Below are 16,628 nucleotides of genomic sequence, written 5' to 3' on the forward strand. Positions count from 1 at the left end.
CCCTAGCACACGATCGTGCGCCCCCAAAAACTCAGTCGATTTCCTTTCTTCCTCACCTCTTTCGCCTCCCAAACTCCTCTCCAACCTTATTTCTTCACTTCTTTCGCTTTTCCTTCTCTTCTTCACCTTCTCCACCCTCAGATCTACCACAAAACCCCCCAGATTTACTTCAATCATCCTCTCTTTTCTAAATTTTACATTATGAGCAACATCTTGAAGAAACTTCGCAGATCTGGAGGATCCGGTGAAGGAGATGAGCCGGGAAGGAGGAAAGAAAAGAGCCAGCACGAGAGAAGGCTCCAGCTAAAGGAAGGAGCAAACCATTTAAAAAACGGAAAAGAAAGGCTACCGAGGAAGTTTTTGATAACCCATATGGCATCATCTTCCGGAACAACGACCAACGAGCCAGGTATAACTGTTTAGTTTTCCGCAAAATTATTTGCTCTCGTTATGCTGATGGTTTTATCATGGAGGGAATTAAGGATGATATAGAATGGATATTGGATAACATTGGTTGGATTGACTTCATGAAATATAGATTTCCAACATACCCAAGAATAACCGTAGAATTTCTTGGTTCCCTAGATGTCCACTATACAAATGATGAAAAAGAAGAGGAAAATATCACTTTTAGAATGTTTAACGTGGAGTATACATGGACTCTAGAAGACTTCAATAACTGTTTTAGGATGCCTACTGGAGTGACTAGGGATTTTAATAGGAGGTTTAGTAGTACCCAGTTTTGGAAACAGATCACTTTGTCTGAAAAACCCTATGACCCCTTAAAGACTAAAGTCTCGTTGTTGCAAAACCCAATCTTTAGGTATCTTTACTGCATCATGACCAAGACCATATTTTATCGAGCTGAGAGTGATGGCGTAGTGAGGAAACTGGAACTATATTGCATCTGGGCAATGGTACTGTTAGGAAGTATACTGAAAAGACTAGCTCTTTTGTATATAAATATTTATGAAATAAAGTATCATATTTTGGTCAAATGATTGCAATAGTATATTTTACAATAAAGTCCTCTTAATTTACATTGTAGATAACTTGGTGTCTGTGAGACACAGAAGACCATGATTATCGGTCCCTTGTAAATTATAAACTAAGGCTCACAACCAAGATGGCTTTGGACAAACCATCAGGAACGGTTGTAGTGTAATTCGGTGACTGTCTGTCTTGACTGTAGAATTACACTAGTGCACTTTGTGCGTATTGAGTAGGATCATTGAGGTTGCTCGATTTACACTGACTCGCAAATTGAACAAGACCCACTACAAGAAAATAGGTCTTTAACAACACTTAAAAGACATCGGTTTTATGGCAAAACCGATGTCTTTTACTTTTTTACAACGATTTTAACAAAAACCGATGTCTTTGAGAGGTTGATTGGAGACTACGACAACGATTTTTGGAGGATACAATAACGGTTTTAAAACCGTTGTCTATGTACGCTTTCAACAACGATTTTTGAAGACTACGACAACGATTTGAAAACCGTTGTCTATGTGCGCTTTCAACAACGGTTTTGAAAGCTATAACAACAATTTAAAACCGTTATCTATTTGCGCTTTCAACAACGATTTTGAAAGCTATAACAACAATTTAACACCGTTGTATATTTTCATTTTTTCTTTCCCTCTCTCCCTCCAAATATTTCTTCTCAAACCCTCGATCCCCAACCTCATCGCCTCCTCCCTCTCCCTCCTCCGCTTTTCGTCAATCCACCACCCTCCTCCTTCTTCCTCCTCCGCTTCGCCAGCCTCCGCTCCTCCTCATCCTGCCGCCATCTTCTCCTCCGCCTCGCCTCGCCTCGCCTCCCCTCCCATTCTCTGCCGTTTCCGTGTCCGAGCCCTCAAATCCTTCTCTGCGACCCCCAAGACCGAAGACGACAACGAGGAGGAGGCGTCAAAGAATGGGGAGGGTTTCGATTCTGATGGATCCGTGGCGGAGAAGGCAGCCGGCGCGGTCAGGGAGACGGAGGGCGGGGAGTTCCCCGTGGAGGAGGAGTTCGATTGATGGCGGTGCTCAGGCGCGTCCATGCGCTCGTAGTCACCTCCGGTCTCTCCTCTGATGCCTTTACCGTCGCTCGGCTTCTCGCCAGCTGCGTTGTTCCTTCGTCCGGCGACCTCCGCCATGCCCGCACCCTCTTCGCTAGCATCGAACGTCCCACTCCCTTCATGGACAACACCATGTTCCGCGCGCTCTCCCGCAGTCCTCGCCCGGTTGAATCCATCCACCTCTACTCCCGCATGCTTCGCTCTGGCATCTGGCCGGACCGGCTCACCTTCCCCTTCCTGATCCGCTCGTGCTTGGTGCTCGGGTTCAGGGGCACTGGTTACTGGGTACTCGAATTGCGGGCAGTTGGGTCATGCGCGGTGGTTGTTCGATCAAATGCCTGAAAGAAATCCCATTTCGTGGAATGCTATGGTTGCAGGGTATGCAAAGGAAGGGAATACCAAGGAAGCACTGCAGCTTTTTGACAAAATGCCTGACAGAAATCTGGCTTCATGGAGCTCGATTGTTTCAGGTCTGCGATTGATCTTCAAGGAAGGTGATTGTGATTGTTGCCATTGATCTCCACATTTTGTATTTGACAATTGATACATTTTCTAGTCGATCTGTTGTTATTTGGATGTCGCTGCCAGGATATCTTCAAGGAAGGTGATTGTGATTGTTGCCATTGATCTTTATTACTTTGACTATATTCTAGTTGCCTTAATCTTATGGGTCCATTGAGTCTGCTTATGCTAAAATTCAATCATAAATGTTCCTTCATCACCAACACATTAATTATCTTTAGGTATCATCTACATTGTATGATGTAACAAATCATTTGGAACATTGTGGATAACCTACATGATTTATGAATCCTCATTTGTGAGATCATCAGTGGGAGCACTCTGTGAGACATTGTACAGTGTCTTGTTCATATGATTTCTTCCCATTTGTTACAACTTCATTCTTGAAATTATGATCAAATTATTTAATCCATGTGAACAAGTCTACATACAAATTAATATATGATGGATTCTCAGCTTTAAATTGGTACTCATGAGAACCTGATGATGGATGGGTCAATGAAATCAACTGAAGAACAATTGTCCTAAGACCAATACATGCTAAGCTCAATTTACAAGTTCAGCATTATATAGTTGGGATAAAGCTTGAAAGGCATTTCTTATGTTCTTCTCTGTTCTGCAGCATTAAGAAACATGAGTCTTATGATGCCCCTATACAGTCCAAGGAGATGCTCAGGTACTATTATGGTGAACTTTTGGTGTTAGATGTTTACTGAAGCTTCCTTATAGTCCTATCAGTTCTATTGGTAAGACACCAATGGTGTATCTGAACAATATCATAAAAGGGTGTGTTGCAAACATTGCTGTCAAACTTGAGATAATGGAGCCATGCTGCAGTGTTAAAGATAGGTAAGTTGTTTTAACTGTTAATGTATCTTTAGAACAGTTAATGTACTTTTTACAAGAAACTATACAAGGTTATATAATATATTTGCTCCGTTTTTTCAGGATAGAACAGTCAAATGGCTTTTTTCACTGTTATTGTTTCCTTCCATTTTTCCATATCAATATATCATAAAATTGTATAGGCGATAATTTCACTTTGTTCACATAATTTTTTTTCTTTTCAAAATGCCCTTAAAAAATCTTAATTCCTTCCTAAGCGAGTTGCTTTTGCATAAAATTGGTTTAAAGCTCAAGCTAGATTCCGTTATATTATGTAATGGTCGACACCATGTGGCATCTGCATAGCAGCTAGGTTGATGTTACATTTCTAACATGTTGGAGATGGTACACATATTCTATTATAAAGAGAATTTCATTTTCTTTTATTTTCCATTTGATTTGCTCCTAATGCCTCAACCTGTGACATCTACATGGTGAAAACCTGATGTGTACATTGACCGTTAGTTGACTGAAAACTTGACTTGGTCTTGCATTCATTGCTGCTGCCAAAGGCTACAAACTAATTTTGACTATGCCTGCTTCTATGAGCATCGAAAGACGAGTTCTACTTAAAGCTTTTGGAGCAGAACTTGTCCTTACTGATTCTGCCAAAGGCATGAAGGGAGCAGTTCAAAAGGCAGAAGAAATCTTGAAGAAAACAACTGGTGCGTACATGCTCCAACAGTTTGACAATCCGGCAAATCCAAAGGTGACATTCTACCAGCATAATTCTTCCAAGTTTTCTTGTTCTATTACCAGCGCTATGTTATTTCATTTCGATATACTCTTACAGATACACTATGAGACTACTGGTCCTGAAATCTGGGAAGATACTAGAGGGAAGGTTGACATTTTTATTGCTGGAATTGGCACAGGCGGAACTATTTCTGGTGTTGGCCTTTTTTCCCTTTTTTTATTTCCTGAATTTCAGTCTTGCTATTCTTCCCTCACTTCTTCAGGTCATTGGCATTGAGCCTGCTGAAAGCAACATTCTTTCAGGAGGGAAACCTGGTATGAACTGCCATTATATGGTGTTTCTTATTATGCTTCAACATGCTTTTATGCCCTTAAACAAAACTCTTCACATATAGGTCCGCACAAGATTCAAGGAATTGGAACAGGTTTTGTACCCAGGAATTTGGACCTTGAAGTAGTAGATGAGATTTTAGAGGTATGAGCTTGTGAAAATTATTTGCTTTGGCATTTTGATTGTGTTATTGATGATTGAATTATTCACTAGTCATCTTCTCGTTGCATTTGATGGATAAAATTTTCTTCATCTGCTAGCAGTGCATCTACAGAGTACATACTTTCAAGCTCATATCCTATTCAATTATGTTTCTGATCGCTTCTCTTTTCAAGTTCTATTTCTCCTGTCAATAGTCTAAAAAATTTGAGCATTTTAAATCTGATCGCTTCTCTTTGTCCCCCAGCTTAAAGGACATGGTTCCACAGGTTTAGCTATCTCACTACTTGGTGCCAAAGAACAAGGATGATGGTGATTCAGATGAGGACGAAGAGGATGATGATGAACAAGATGACGAAGACCAAGAAGAGGACGATGGGGCTGAAGGTGATCCTTCTGGATGAAAACGCTGAGGGAATGTGTAATATGTTGCAAGAAGAATATTTGTGTTAGTTACTTTTAGTTATTTGTAAATATTGAGGTGATTAAATATATCAGTGTTTTTCTATTTGTGATTTGTTGGATGAATTTATAATATTATGATAATTGTGTACTATTGGGAATTAGATTGATGTCACTCTTGCTCGATCATAATTTACAAACAACATAAAAAAATTGTTGGTGCAAGATGCACTAAGATCTTGCCTAGAGTTTCGATGTTTGACAATACACCTAGGTCTGGTCAGTTTGACCAAGGGTTGATCCAAACAGGACTTGATGTTTGGATGTGTGAAAGTGAGTGAGAAAGATCTAGTCGGTTAGACTAGACAATGGAAGTCCTGGTGAGTGAAGCTGGGCAAGGGAAAGTCCTAGTTGTAGGCTAGGCAAAGGGAAAGTCCTGGTTTGGAGGATCAGGCAGAAGTCTTGGCAGAGTCAACGTGCACCAGGAAAGATCCGGACTTGGGTAGTTGCGGATGAAATGGACTTGGTCAGGAGGACCAAGTTGCAGAGAAGAATGGACTGATCAGGAGGATCAGTTGCGTTCAAGTCCTGGGGGGCAACGACAGAGCCGAGCACAAGTCCAACAAGTCTGGGTGACTTGGTTGGCACAAATTCTCCAGAATGGAGTGGGTTAGACTAACCCAGGATTTCGGGAGAAATCCGAAGTTAGACTCACAAGGTAAAGTTAGGTTTGCTTCTTTGTATGCATGCTGATTTTTTCAGGAACTATAATACAGGCTGAACTTCAAAAGGCCATAACTTTTGACTCGGGTCTCAGAACGAGGCAAACTCAGATGCGTTGGAAAGCTCTTTCAGAGATCTACAAAATTGGTGTTTTGAGTTTTTTCGGATTCCGGCTGGAGTCGACTCAGAATGCCACTTGAGTCGACTCGGAGGGCTGGAGTCGACCCAGAAGCCCATTTGAGTCGACTCGGGCAACAGATAACGTCCAGAATGAAGTTTTATCCACCACATAAGCTGGAGTCGACTCAGGGCTTGCTGGAGTCGACTCAGGAGGTCTATATAAGGCTGTGAACGTGCAGAAGCAACTCAATTCAAGCCAGAAACCTCCCAAATCATTCTGGAATGCTGTGAAACGAAAAAGAGGCCAGACGCTTGCAACCGGGGAAGATCCAGGAGGAGTACGTGGTGCTCGGACTTCCGGATCGGCGGCAAATTGCTTGGTTATTTCTTTAGGAGGAGAGGAAGAAGGGAGAAAGAGAGAAAATCAAAGGAGAGGGAGAAGAGAATGGGTGCCTTCACGTTGAATGAAAAACCTCTTTTCCATTCATTTTGTGGCTTGTCACATCAAGGCATTTTAATGATTAATTAATTCCATTAAAGCCTTAGGTTGCAAAACTCTTTTGTAACTCCCATGATGTGGCATCCATGATGATGTGGAGCATCACCATTGGTCACCTCTTATGCCACCTCACCTCAAAGTCAAATGGTCAAGTCAAGCATTGACCATGAGGTGACATAAGTCAAGTCAACATGGATGATGACATGGCAAAAAGTCAAGTCAACATTTATGATGACATGGCACAAAGTCAAGTCAAACTTGACTCCCAAAATTCTTCTTCTCAAGTCAAGTCAAACTTGACTTCTAATCTCCCAAAGTTGATCAAATCAACTCCACTAGTCTAGTTTGGATTACACTTAATCCAACTTGATTCATCACATGAATCTAATCCTCTTGGTTCATCATATGAATCTAATTTCCACCTAATTGTCCTTTGTGTGTGACCCTATAGGTTCTTGTAATGTTGGCAATGCCCTAAACTCATTTAGGTGCATAAGTAGTGAGCGGTATCTAGCAACACATCACTACTACCCAAGTTACAAGAATGTTGAGATCCAACATCACCATTGTGACTACTAATTGTGACTTTTCACAATATGTGACAATGTCCTTCTATCCTTGATATCATGATTGATTAAACCGAGGCATAGACTGTGTCATCCTCTAATCAATCTATGTCTTGAACTCCAAGTAGACTCACTATAATCAAACGAGCTCAACATCACATGTTGACTCATTTGAGCATGGTCATGCACTTAGTGGTCTCACTCTATCAAGAACTATGATATCACTCCCGTCATATGGGAGGGATAGATCCCATCTACATCACTCACATCCCACTACATAATTTGTTACACACCCAGTAATCGCCTTTATAGTCCACCCAGTTACGCGTGACGTTTGACGAAGCCAAAGTATGTAACTCCTTATGTTGGGAACCATGGTGACTTCAGGTCCAAGGACTAATAGTCATACTAATAGCCACATGAGAAAGTATATGACACTCATATAACGATCCATGATACTTTCTCATGGCAGGTCATTCGGTATACATTCTCCAATGCATACTCATGTGTCAACTTGATATCTCATATCCATGACTTGTGAGATCAAGTCATCATGTTGACCTACATGCTAGTCTCATCGCATTAACATTGTCCTTCTAATGTTAATACTTGACTAGGAATAATTTAGAGTAGTGTTCTCTATATCATCTAACTATCGATTCAAGCAATCGATTGATATAGATACGAACGATCTACTCAAGGACATTATTATACTTAGTTATATGGCACGAATATCAAGTAAGTATAATAACCACAATAAAATGCCTTTATAAAATATAGAAATATGATACATGGAGTCCAGACATCAATCATCAAATGATTGGCTCTAGGGCTCTTACTAACAAGAATTAAATGTTAATTAAATAGCCGTTGAATCCCATCAGTCGACTACTCTTTGAGCCAGTCGATTGATGTCGAGAAAAATATAAAAATACAGATTGACGATTGGAGAAGCAAGTGTTTGCACTTTCTTATTTCTACAAAAACTCCGATCCCTGTAAATCTCACTACTCTTTCCTTGAATTACACTCCTCATATTGTAAAAGGAAGAGATCGTTTTGTAAGGGTTTCTCCGCCTTCAAAGAGTTCTTTGAGAAGGAGAAGATGTCATAGTGGAAGGTCGTTGTCTGTGTGTAAATCATTGGATTAGTCACCTCGTAGAGGTGGATACCAAGTAAATCAAACGGGTTAGCGTATTTATTTCATCTTGCTCTTGTATTTCTTTTTGCTTCCGCTAACGTGTTTGCAGGCAAGATCAAAAATCGCTATTCACCCCCCCTCTAGCAAACGCATCGGTCCCAACAAGTGGTATCAGAGCAGGTTCCTTTCGGACGAACTAACATTTAACCAAAATATTCAGATGGCGTTTCAAGAGGGATACATGATGCGGTGTGTTTGTATGAGATTTTATTTATGTATTTTTCCTTATTTGTTTGTCACTTACACCCATCAAAATTATTTATTACCAAACTCCTATTTATCGCTAAAGAAGTATAGAGAGGTCCGGGTCGTCTCTCTTGGACTCAATAGCCGGAAGTTTATTCTAGACATATGGTGCAGGGTTTGTTATTGATTTTTATTCATTCCTAACTATCTACAACTCTATTTATTCACAGTTGAATCCTATGATTTACAATAACAAACAACAACTCAACAGTAACGTATAACATACAATATTATTCACCACAATACAACAACACATAAACACATATTCAATGTACAATATGGGTTTCATTCATTCAACACACAACAATATACAACCTATATAATTCCTACCTAAACTATACAACATGAATTCTACAATTCTGACAATTGGTGCACCTAATGAACATGTTCTTATTCAAATGTTACAACAACTAACCAAATGCAGCATACTAAGATACATAAGCATACAATATCAAACATAAACTCAACATATACAATTTCTTACAACAGCTAAGTCACAATAATTTACAAAATACTTTACACTCTATACTTCTTATTCACAAGCATTATTCAACACCCTAACACAATACAACATCATAATATACAAACACAACATCAACATGCACAACATTACACACAACTATGCACTATACAATAACACCACTTAAACCTATGCCAATTGAATCATTTGACACAACTTGCATTCAATTCAAACTAAAGCATGCTTCAACAATTCAACCGGTTAACATCTTGTCCCAATTCACCATTACAACAGTACATGATTCCCACAACATTATCCCTAACAAGCATTTGATACAATTCATTTAATGTTCAACTTGATTCACAACAGAAATTCATCACAAAATATCATCCAACAGAACATTTCTACAACAAGTCACCATAACAACAATTCCGTTCATGAGTGCACAAGAATCAACAATTAAAGCATTATCAGCCGGTTCTATTAGATTCAAACTACCCATTTACACTCAAACTAGCTACATTAGCAATCAATCCAACAATGAAAACCTTAGCAAAATCAAAGCTAACATCCACATTTCCAACAATCTTCATGCTAACAGAACCCAATCATATTAACAATTTCAGGACAACATAAATCAACAAACGAGGAACACAAACAGGGGGTTTTGAATAATTCAGCAGCTAACAAGCTAAGAAGAAAGCAACAAAGCTAACTTAGGTTAAAACTAGGGTTAGGGTAGTGACTTCCTTCAATAGGCACCGGCACCAACTGAGGGAAGGTGAACAGGGGAGATGAAGAGATGACAGTGTGGGTAGATGAAGGCTCCAACAGCACAGAACAGGGAAACCCGCGTCGGTGGAGTCACGCCAACAGAACGGATCTCACCGGAGCTGGCCGACTCCGGCGAGAATCGATCGGGGAAATCAAGATCCGTAGCCCCGTTCCTTTGCTCGAACCCCTGCTGACCACAATCAAGCGTTGGAACAAATGAATGGAACCACTTACCTAGCTTCTCCTGGGGATGACTGATGATTAGAGCCAAGCACACAAGTTCTACGGCCTCCGAACCACATCAACTCAAGAACAGGGAGCTAGGCTCGAGGAGATGGAGCGCCGGAGAGTAGAAATGGAGAACCACTCACACCTCACTCTCTCGGGCTAACGACTGTCGAGCACCGATGACCGGAGAACCACCCACTGCCACCGTTCCGCGACGACGGGGAAAAAAGTTATCACGACCCAGGAGATAGCTATCCGAAAAATTTCGGCAGCACCTCCCAGTATCTGACAATTCCCTGAATACAAACATATAATAAGGCCCACACGGCATATCCATACTACAAAATATGGATTTAGACATATAATAAAAGTAAAAGTGACCCACACGGCCACATACACATCCTACACAAGGCATAAGAATGGAATTCTAATTCTACACAATGAATACAGAATAAACTCGTAAAATAACGAAAATCCAAAGTTTCGTAAGCAGAAACGTAATAAGTACAAGTACGAAATCACGAATAGAAAACATGCTATAGTTTCGAAAATACTGAAACAAAATCAGAAATCCGATGGTGCAGAAATGTAAACAAGTCATACACATGATACACAACACCCTACAATCATGTCCAACACACACACAAAGTCTTCGTCGTGAGATGGCATAGCTAGCAGATCCTTGCCATCCTCTGTAAGCTCCTACCTGATATCTGGGAAGACAGAAAAATCCCAAGGTCCAAAGATGTGAGTACAAATACTCAGTGGGTAATATAGAAAGAAAGTGCATGACGAAATAATAACAGGAGTATAGATACATACCAAAGGTCAACAAGGTATAAAGAATATATCTGCAAATAATAAATAACTAACATGGATCTCATGTAATGCACCATATGAATGACATGTCAAACATAGTGCAACAGTCAAGAATCAAACAAGTAGACAATCAAAATGCAGTATCAGTGCGGTCCAATACATATATATATATATATATATATATATATATCAAGCACATGATGCGCATATGTATGATGCAACTGCCACACTCACTACAGAACTTGTGCAAGTATCTGAGTCTGGGAATGTCCGGCATCGGGGGATCAATACTCCGCGCCCTACAACAAAGTAGTTCGGTGATCCAAATCGAGGGATCAGTGCTCCACGCCCTACAATCAAGTAGTCCGGTGATCCAGTAGCTATGATAAGCTACGTATACTATGGCCGATATCTGTCCTCTAATACTCATCCCCAATGTACCAACCATATACTCTCCAAGTACCACCCTTATTCGGTGTCGAGGCAGATCATCGACTCGGCTGCGTACACTGCCATACATCCATCGACTACGTACACTGCCATACAGTCGCCATCACCAAGATGTAAATAGGGTATAACAACCACCTATATAATAATGCCACTAAAGGTCAACTACCATCACGATAGACCCACAAGGGATTTACAATCGTCATCATGTATCATGATAAGATGATCAAATTATAGTAATCTTCAGCTACCACGCTAATCAACATGCGTAGGTATAAGGTCCTAATGATCACAAGTATCATAAGTAACTAAAACTATAACCTCTAATGGTCACCGATGATATAAACAAGGATAGAACAGTAGTCAAGAATGATAATCCAAGATCAATCGAAACAAGGGTAAGCATGGTATCAACATGAGTAAGGTAAGAAGTATCCAAATAACAGTAAAGAATAGAATCTAGGTATCAACTACGATAATTACAACAGAATCATGCACTGGAAAAAAAAGAACTGTATTGACCAAATGCAGTAAATTACCCACTTGATAAATCGCATCTCAAATCATAGAACCTCCAGAACTCCTTGTATATAATGACCTCCACGAATCACTTAGGGTCCTGCAAACACAATAAACAACATCCATTAATTAAACATATAGATCTTAACAAATTTTAAGATCTACATATAACCCAAATTCAATTAGATCCATAATTCAATTAACTCATGTTAGTTAGACACGAGTTAATTTCATTACCTCTAATCAGATTTAAACCAACCTACCTAATTAACCTAACTACCCAACTCTAATAAGATTAAACCTATCTAATTCAATCGAAACCCTAACTCCGAAAACACAACCTAGTCTAACATCAAGAAATCCAACTTTAACTGATTAATTCTAACAATCATAATCTAATAAATCAATAACAACAAAACTCTACATCCCAACCAAAAGAACTCAAGATAGAGATCTTTACCTCAATTAAATTCTTAGAAATCCAGCTTCAATTCTAAGTTCTGATTCCGATTTGCATCATCCTCACAGCTTCTTCTCCTTCTGCTCAAATCAACACCACAAACGAGCCCCAATAAAAAAAAACCTAACCAAGCAGACTTAAGCTACCAAAAATACTCGGCACAATCCCTCAAACAAAAGAAACTGATCTGAAATAAACAAGCAAAGGAAGAAGATGAAGAAATCTAACCTTCCTCGTCTTTGTCAAAGAGATTGAAGGCCTCTTTGATTCTGCGTCAAGAAACCATGTCCTCCACCCTTAACTGTTCGCGAAGTGGCTGTGACACGGCGAAAATGGCGGAAGAAATGGATCTAGGGCATGGACAGTAGGAACACCAGGCTCGCGAAGTGGAGAAGGCTGCTTCCTGCGTGAAAGAAAGCTTCGGTGTAGAATGGGCAAGCAAGAAGAATCGCGACTGAAGAAGGGGAAGAATGCTTCGGGCGGCGACTTAGCTCCGAAAAATGGTGACGGCGGAATCAGGGCGACGACGCAGAGTGCACGGGGAAGAAGAAGGTCGATCGCGATGAAAAGAAGAGGAGGAAGTGCCGATCGGAAGAAGAAGAACCATTTCGGTGAGGAAGGCTTCTGCTGTTGATGCAGTTTTGTCCCGATTGTTGTTTCGATGTTGACACCGATTTAAGTTCATTTTAATTGTATAAGAATTAAGTTCAATATATTCAGATTGATCAATGACGGATTGAGATCGGAGAGGGCTCGGTAGCTCGTTCTCCGGACTAGGTCAAAGAGGGCTCGGTAGCTCGTTCTCTGGACCGAATTGAGTTGGAGAGGGCTCGGTAGCTCGTTCTCTGGATTAGGTCAGAGAGGGCTCGATAGCTCATTCTCTGGACCGGATTGAGTCGGAGAGGGCTCGGTAGCTCGTTCTCCGTATTAGGTCAGAGAGGGCTCGGTAGCTCGTTCTCTGGACCGGTTTGAGTCGGAGAGGGCTCGGTAGCTCATTCTCCGGATTAGGTCAGAGAGGGCTCGGTAGCTCGTTCTCTGGACCGGATTAGATCGGAGAGGGCTCGGTAGCTCGTTCTCTAGATTAGGTCAGAGAGGGCTCGGTAGCTCGTTCTCTGTACCGGATCATGGTCGGAGAAGGCATGGTAGCCTGTCTTCGGACCGGATTAGTATCAGAGAAGGCTTGGAAGCTTGTTCTCTGATTACGTGATCCAGCGCGGTTGGCTCGGGTGAGACCCAAGTTAACCTGATCAAGTCTTGATTTAGGGCTTAAAGTTTAGCTTGGTTTAATCGATCAGTGAATCGATTAACCAAGGGTAAGTTGGTTAATCGATCTGATGATCGATTACAGAGCTTTAATCGATCTGGTGATCGATTACAGAGCATTCTGTGAGACCAGAGTTAGCTTGTTAATCGATCTGATGATCGATTACAGAGCATTCTGTGAGAATTCGCAAAACCCACAGAACGTACCATAGTCGATTGGGCAATCGATTATGGTGAACTGTAATCGATTAGGTGATCGATTACAAGTTTAATGAGAAACCGGGTTAGCGTCTGGTAATCGATCACCTGATCGATTACCATTCCTTAATCGATCAGGTGATCGATTAAGAGCTTGGGTAATCAACTGGTTGATCGATTACACGCTTTACAGAGGAGAGAATTACGACATTTAATCGATTGTTTAATCGATTAAGATATATCTGATCGTGTTCAGGTTTCTGCTCTAATTTCTGATTGTTCTGATATGCTTTGCTAATCCTCTTTGAGCTTGCAGATGGAATTTGAATTCAAGTTAAGAAGAGGAAGAGTCAAGGGCTGCCTTTTAGCCATGTTAGCTCGTCGAGTTTGGGTTTTCAGGTAAACGACATGGCGAGACCCTGAGCTGCACGGGAAGGTGATCAGTGAGTGGGCTGAGAGGAGCTTGGTGCTGGTAAGCTCAGGTGGCTCAGACTGGTCGTGATGCAGTGGACTCAGAGTCCGTTTGAACAAGCAAGCTAAAAGGAAGAGAGGAAGAAGAAGAGAGCTATCCATCAATCTGAAACGAAGAGCTGTGGTGTGCTTGTGCTAGTTGTGCTCTCTGCTTACTCGTGTTCATGACTCTTTCTTGAAGCTTTCGGCCTGAGGTGGTGCAAGAAGTGGTGCCTTGCTCTCGGGAAGAAGCTCTGCTTGGTTTTGTTCCATTGATTAAGGCTGTGCTGTAAGTTGTATCTATTGGCCTTAATCTTTCCTTTTATAATCACTGTGCTTAATACATATATTTGTGAGATTGATTGTGGAGAGGTCACTCCATCGAGAAGGAGATTCATTTAGCCGGATTCATCGGGGGTTCAATCTACCGAAGATCAAGGGATCGTCCACCTTACGGACACGCCGAGGAGTAGGGGCAAGTTATCCCTCGTACAACCTCGTACATCTTCGTGTCTTAGGAGAAAATCGATTTTGATTTTAGTTTGTTAGCTATATTTTCCGCTGCGAACTTCACTAACACTTTTGTAGATTGAGAAAATCTTAACAGGTTCTTTTCGGATCCAATAGTTAGGATCCAATAATTAACCACATTAACCCATTAACCCTTATACCTCATTAAGTTATCAATTGGGTTTTAATATAGCCATCTCATTTAAATGAATCTTTAGGCCTAGCCCAATTAGATTTAATAGGGTTGATTTACAGTGTTAAATAGACTCTCAATTGGGTTAGCTATGTGGGTTTAACCATAAACCCAAATGAAACTTAATCCATTAAGTGTCTAGCCTTTAATAATTAATTAACTTCTTTAATGGCTTCATCAATTCCCTTTTAAACCTTAATAATTAGGGTAAATTTATTTCACATGAGAACTCTAACTGTTGTCCGGAGTCCATCCTGCTGCGGATAAAACTGGAGATGCTGCTCACTAACCTATGCCAACTTAATCTTCTCTACTATAGGTGACTGAGCAACCATCGAAACTAGAACACCATGCTAAGTCTGACTATGCTCTATTGTAGGATCGTGTACGCGCTAGAGGGGGGGTGAATAGCGCGTTTTGCTTTTTCTCGGAAATCGTTCGATTAACTAAAAGAAATACTAAGCAGCGGAATTAGACAACAATAAAGAGGACACGCGGGATTTACTTGGTTCCTAACCCCCCAGGGTTAGTACGTCCAAGGCCTAATTCGGGAGGCGCCCGTCCACTAGTGGTCTCCTTTCCGAACGGCGTTCGGAGGCGGAGCAACCCGTCTTACAGTCCAAGCAAAACAGAATAAATGAAAAGCAGGAAGTAATAACAATAAATTAAAAGCAAACTTCTTGTAGTCGATCCGGAAGTCCTGAGCGTCGTGCACCCTTTCTGGATCTTCCCCGGCTGCAAGAACTGGCCTCTTTTGCGTTTCACAGCACCACAGAATGAGTTGGGAGGTTTCTGGCTTGAATTGGGTTGCTTCTGCACGTTCACAGCCTTATATAGACCTCCTGAGTCGACTCCAGCAAGCCCTGAGTCGACTCCAGCCTATGTGGTGGATAAAACTTGCTTCTTTGTCGTTATCAGCTGCCTGAGTCGACTCAAGTGCCATTCTGAGTCGACTCCAGCCGGAATCCGAAAAAACTCAAAACACCAATTTTGTAGATCTCTGAAAGGGCTTTCCAACGCATCTGAGTTTGCCTCGTTCTGAGACCCGAGTCAAAAGTTATGGCTGTTTGAAGTTGACCCTGCATTATAATTCCTGCAAAACAAGCATGAATACAACCAAGCCAAACTAGTTTTACCTTGTGGAGTCTAACTTCGGATTTCTCCCGAAATCCTGGGTTAGTCTAACCCACTCCATTCTGGAGAATTTGTGCCAACCAAATCACCCAGACTTGTTGGACTTGTGCTCGGCTCTGTCGTTGCCCCCCAGGACTTGGAATGCAACTGATCCTCCTGATCAGTCCACTCTTCATTGACCGCAACTGATCCTCCTGATCAGTCCAGTCCTCCACTGCAACTTGATCCTCCTGACCAAGTCCAGCCATCCGCAACTTGGTCCTCCTGACCAAGTCCAGATCTTTGCCTGGTGCACGTTGACTCTGCCAAGACTTCTGCCTGATCCTCCAAACCAGGACTTCCCTTTGCCTAGCCTACAACTAGGACTTTCCCTTGCCCAGCTTCACTCACCAGGACTTCCATTGTCTAGTCTAACCGACTAGATCTTTCTCACTCACTTCCACACATCCAAACATCAAGTCCTGTTTGGATCAACCCTTGGTCAAACTGACCAGACCTAGGTGTATTGTCAAACATCGAAACACTAGGCAAGATCTTAGTGCATCTTGCACCAACATATCTTCATTCTATTTTCTTAACTAATTTTTGGTAATTTTGAATATTAATTTTTGTTGTCTTTGATTGTTTTGCAGGAAGTAGAATGAAGTTAATGGCAATTGGAGGGTTTAATTGTAAGTGTGGCTTGATTCCGGATCAAATCGGAGTCAAATTGGCTCAACTAGGTTGAATTCAAGCTAAATCAATCATAATCCAACTCAAAC

General features: G+C 41.2%; 1 protein-coding gene across 1 annotated transcript; it reads left to right on the forward strand.

Annotated features, from left to right (window-relative positions):
• The first annotated feature begins 2,183 nt into the window (after window positions 1–2,183).
• On the forward strand, window positions 2,184–4,647 carry LOC141839839 (putative inactive cysteine synthase 2). The gene is made up of 9 exons (XM_074727682.1): window positions 2,184–2,340; window positions 2,441–2,557; window positions 2,652–2,667; window positions 3,208–3,261; window positions 3,324–3,434; window positions 3,954–4,179; window positions 4,264–4,314; window positions 4,430–4,481; window positions 4,562–4,647. Exons 1-9 carry the CDS (start codon window positions 2,184–2,186, stop codon window positions 4,645–4,647), a joined length of 870 nt encoding a protein of 289 aa, XP_074583783.1.
• Window positions 4,648–16,628: the final 11,981 nt, after the last annotated feature.

This window comes from Curcuma longa, chromosome 11 (assembly GCF_044706935.1).
Source record: "Curcuma longa cultivar G26 ecotype Majalengka, Jawa Barat chromosome 11, ITB_CL_G26_1.1, whole genome shotgun sequence".
NCBI lineage: Eukaryota > Viridiplantae > Streptophyta > Magnoliopsida > Zingiberales > Zingiberaceae > Curcuma > Curcuma longa.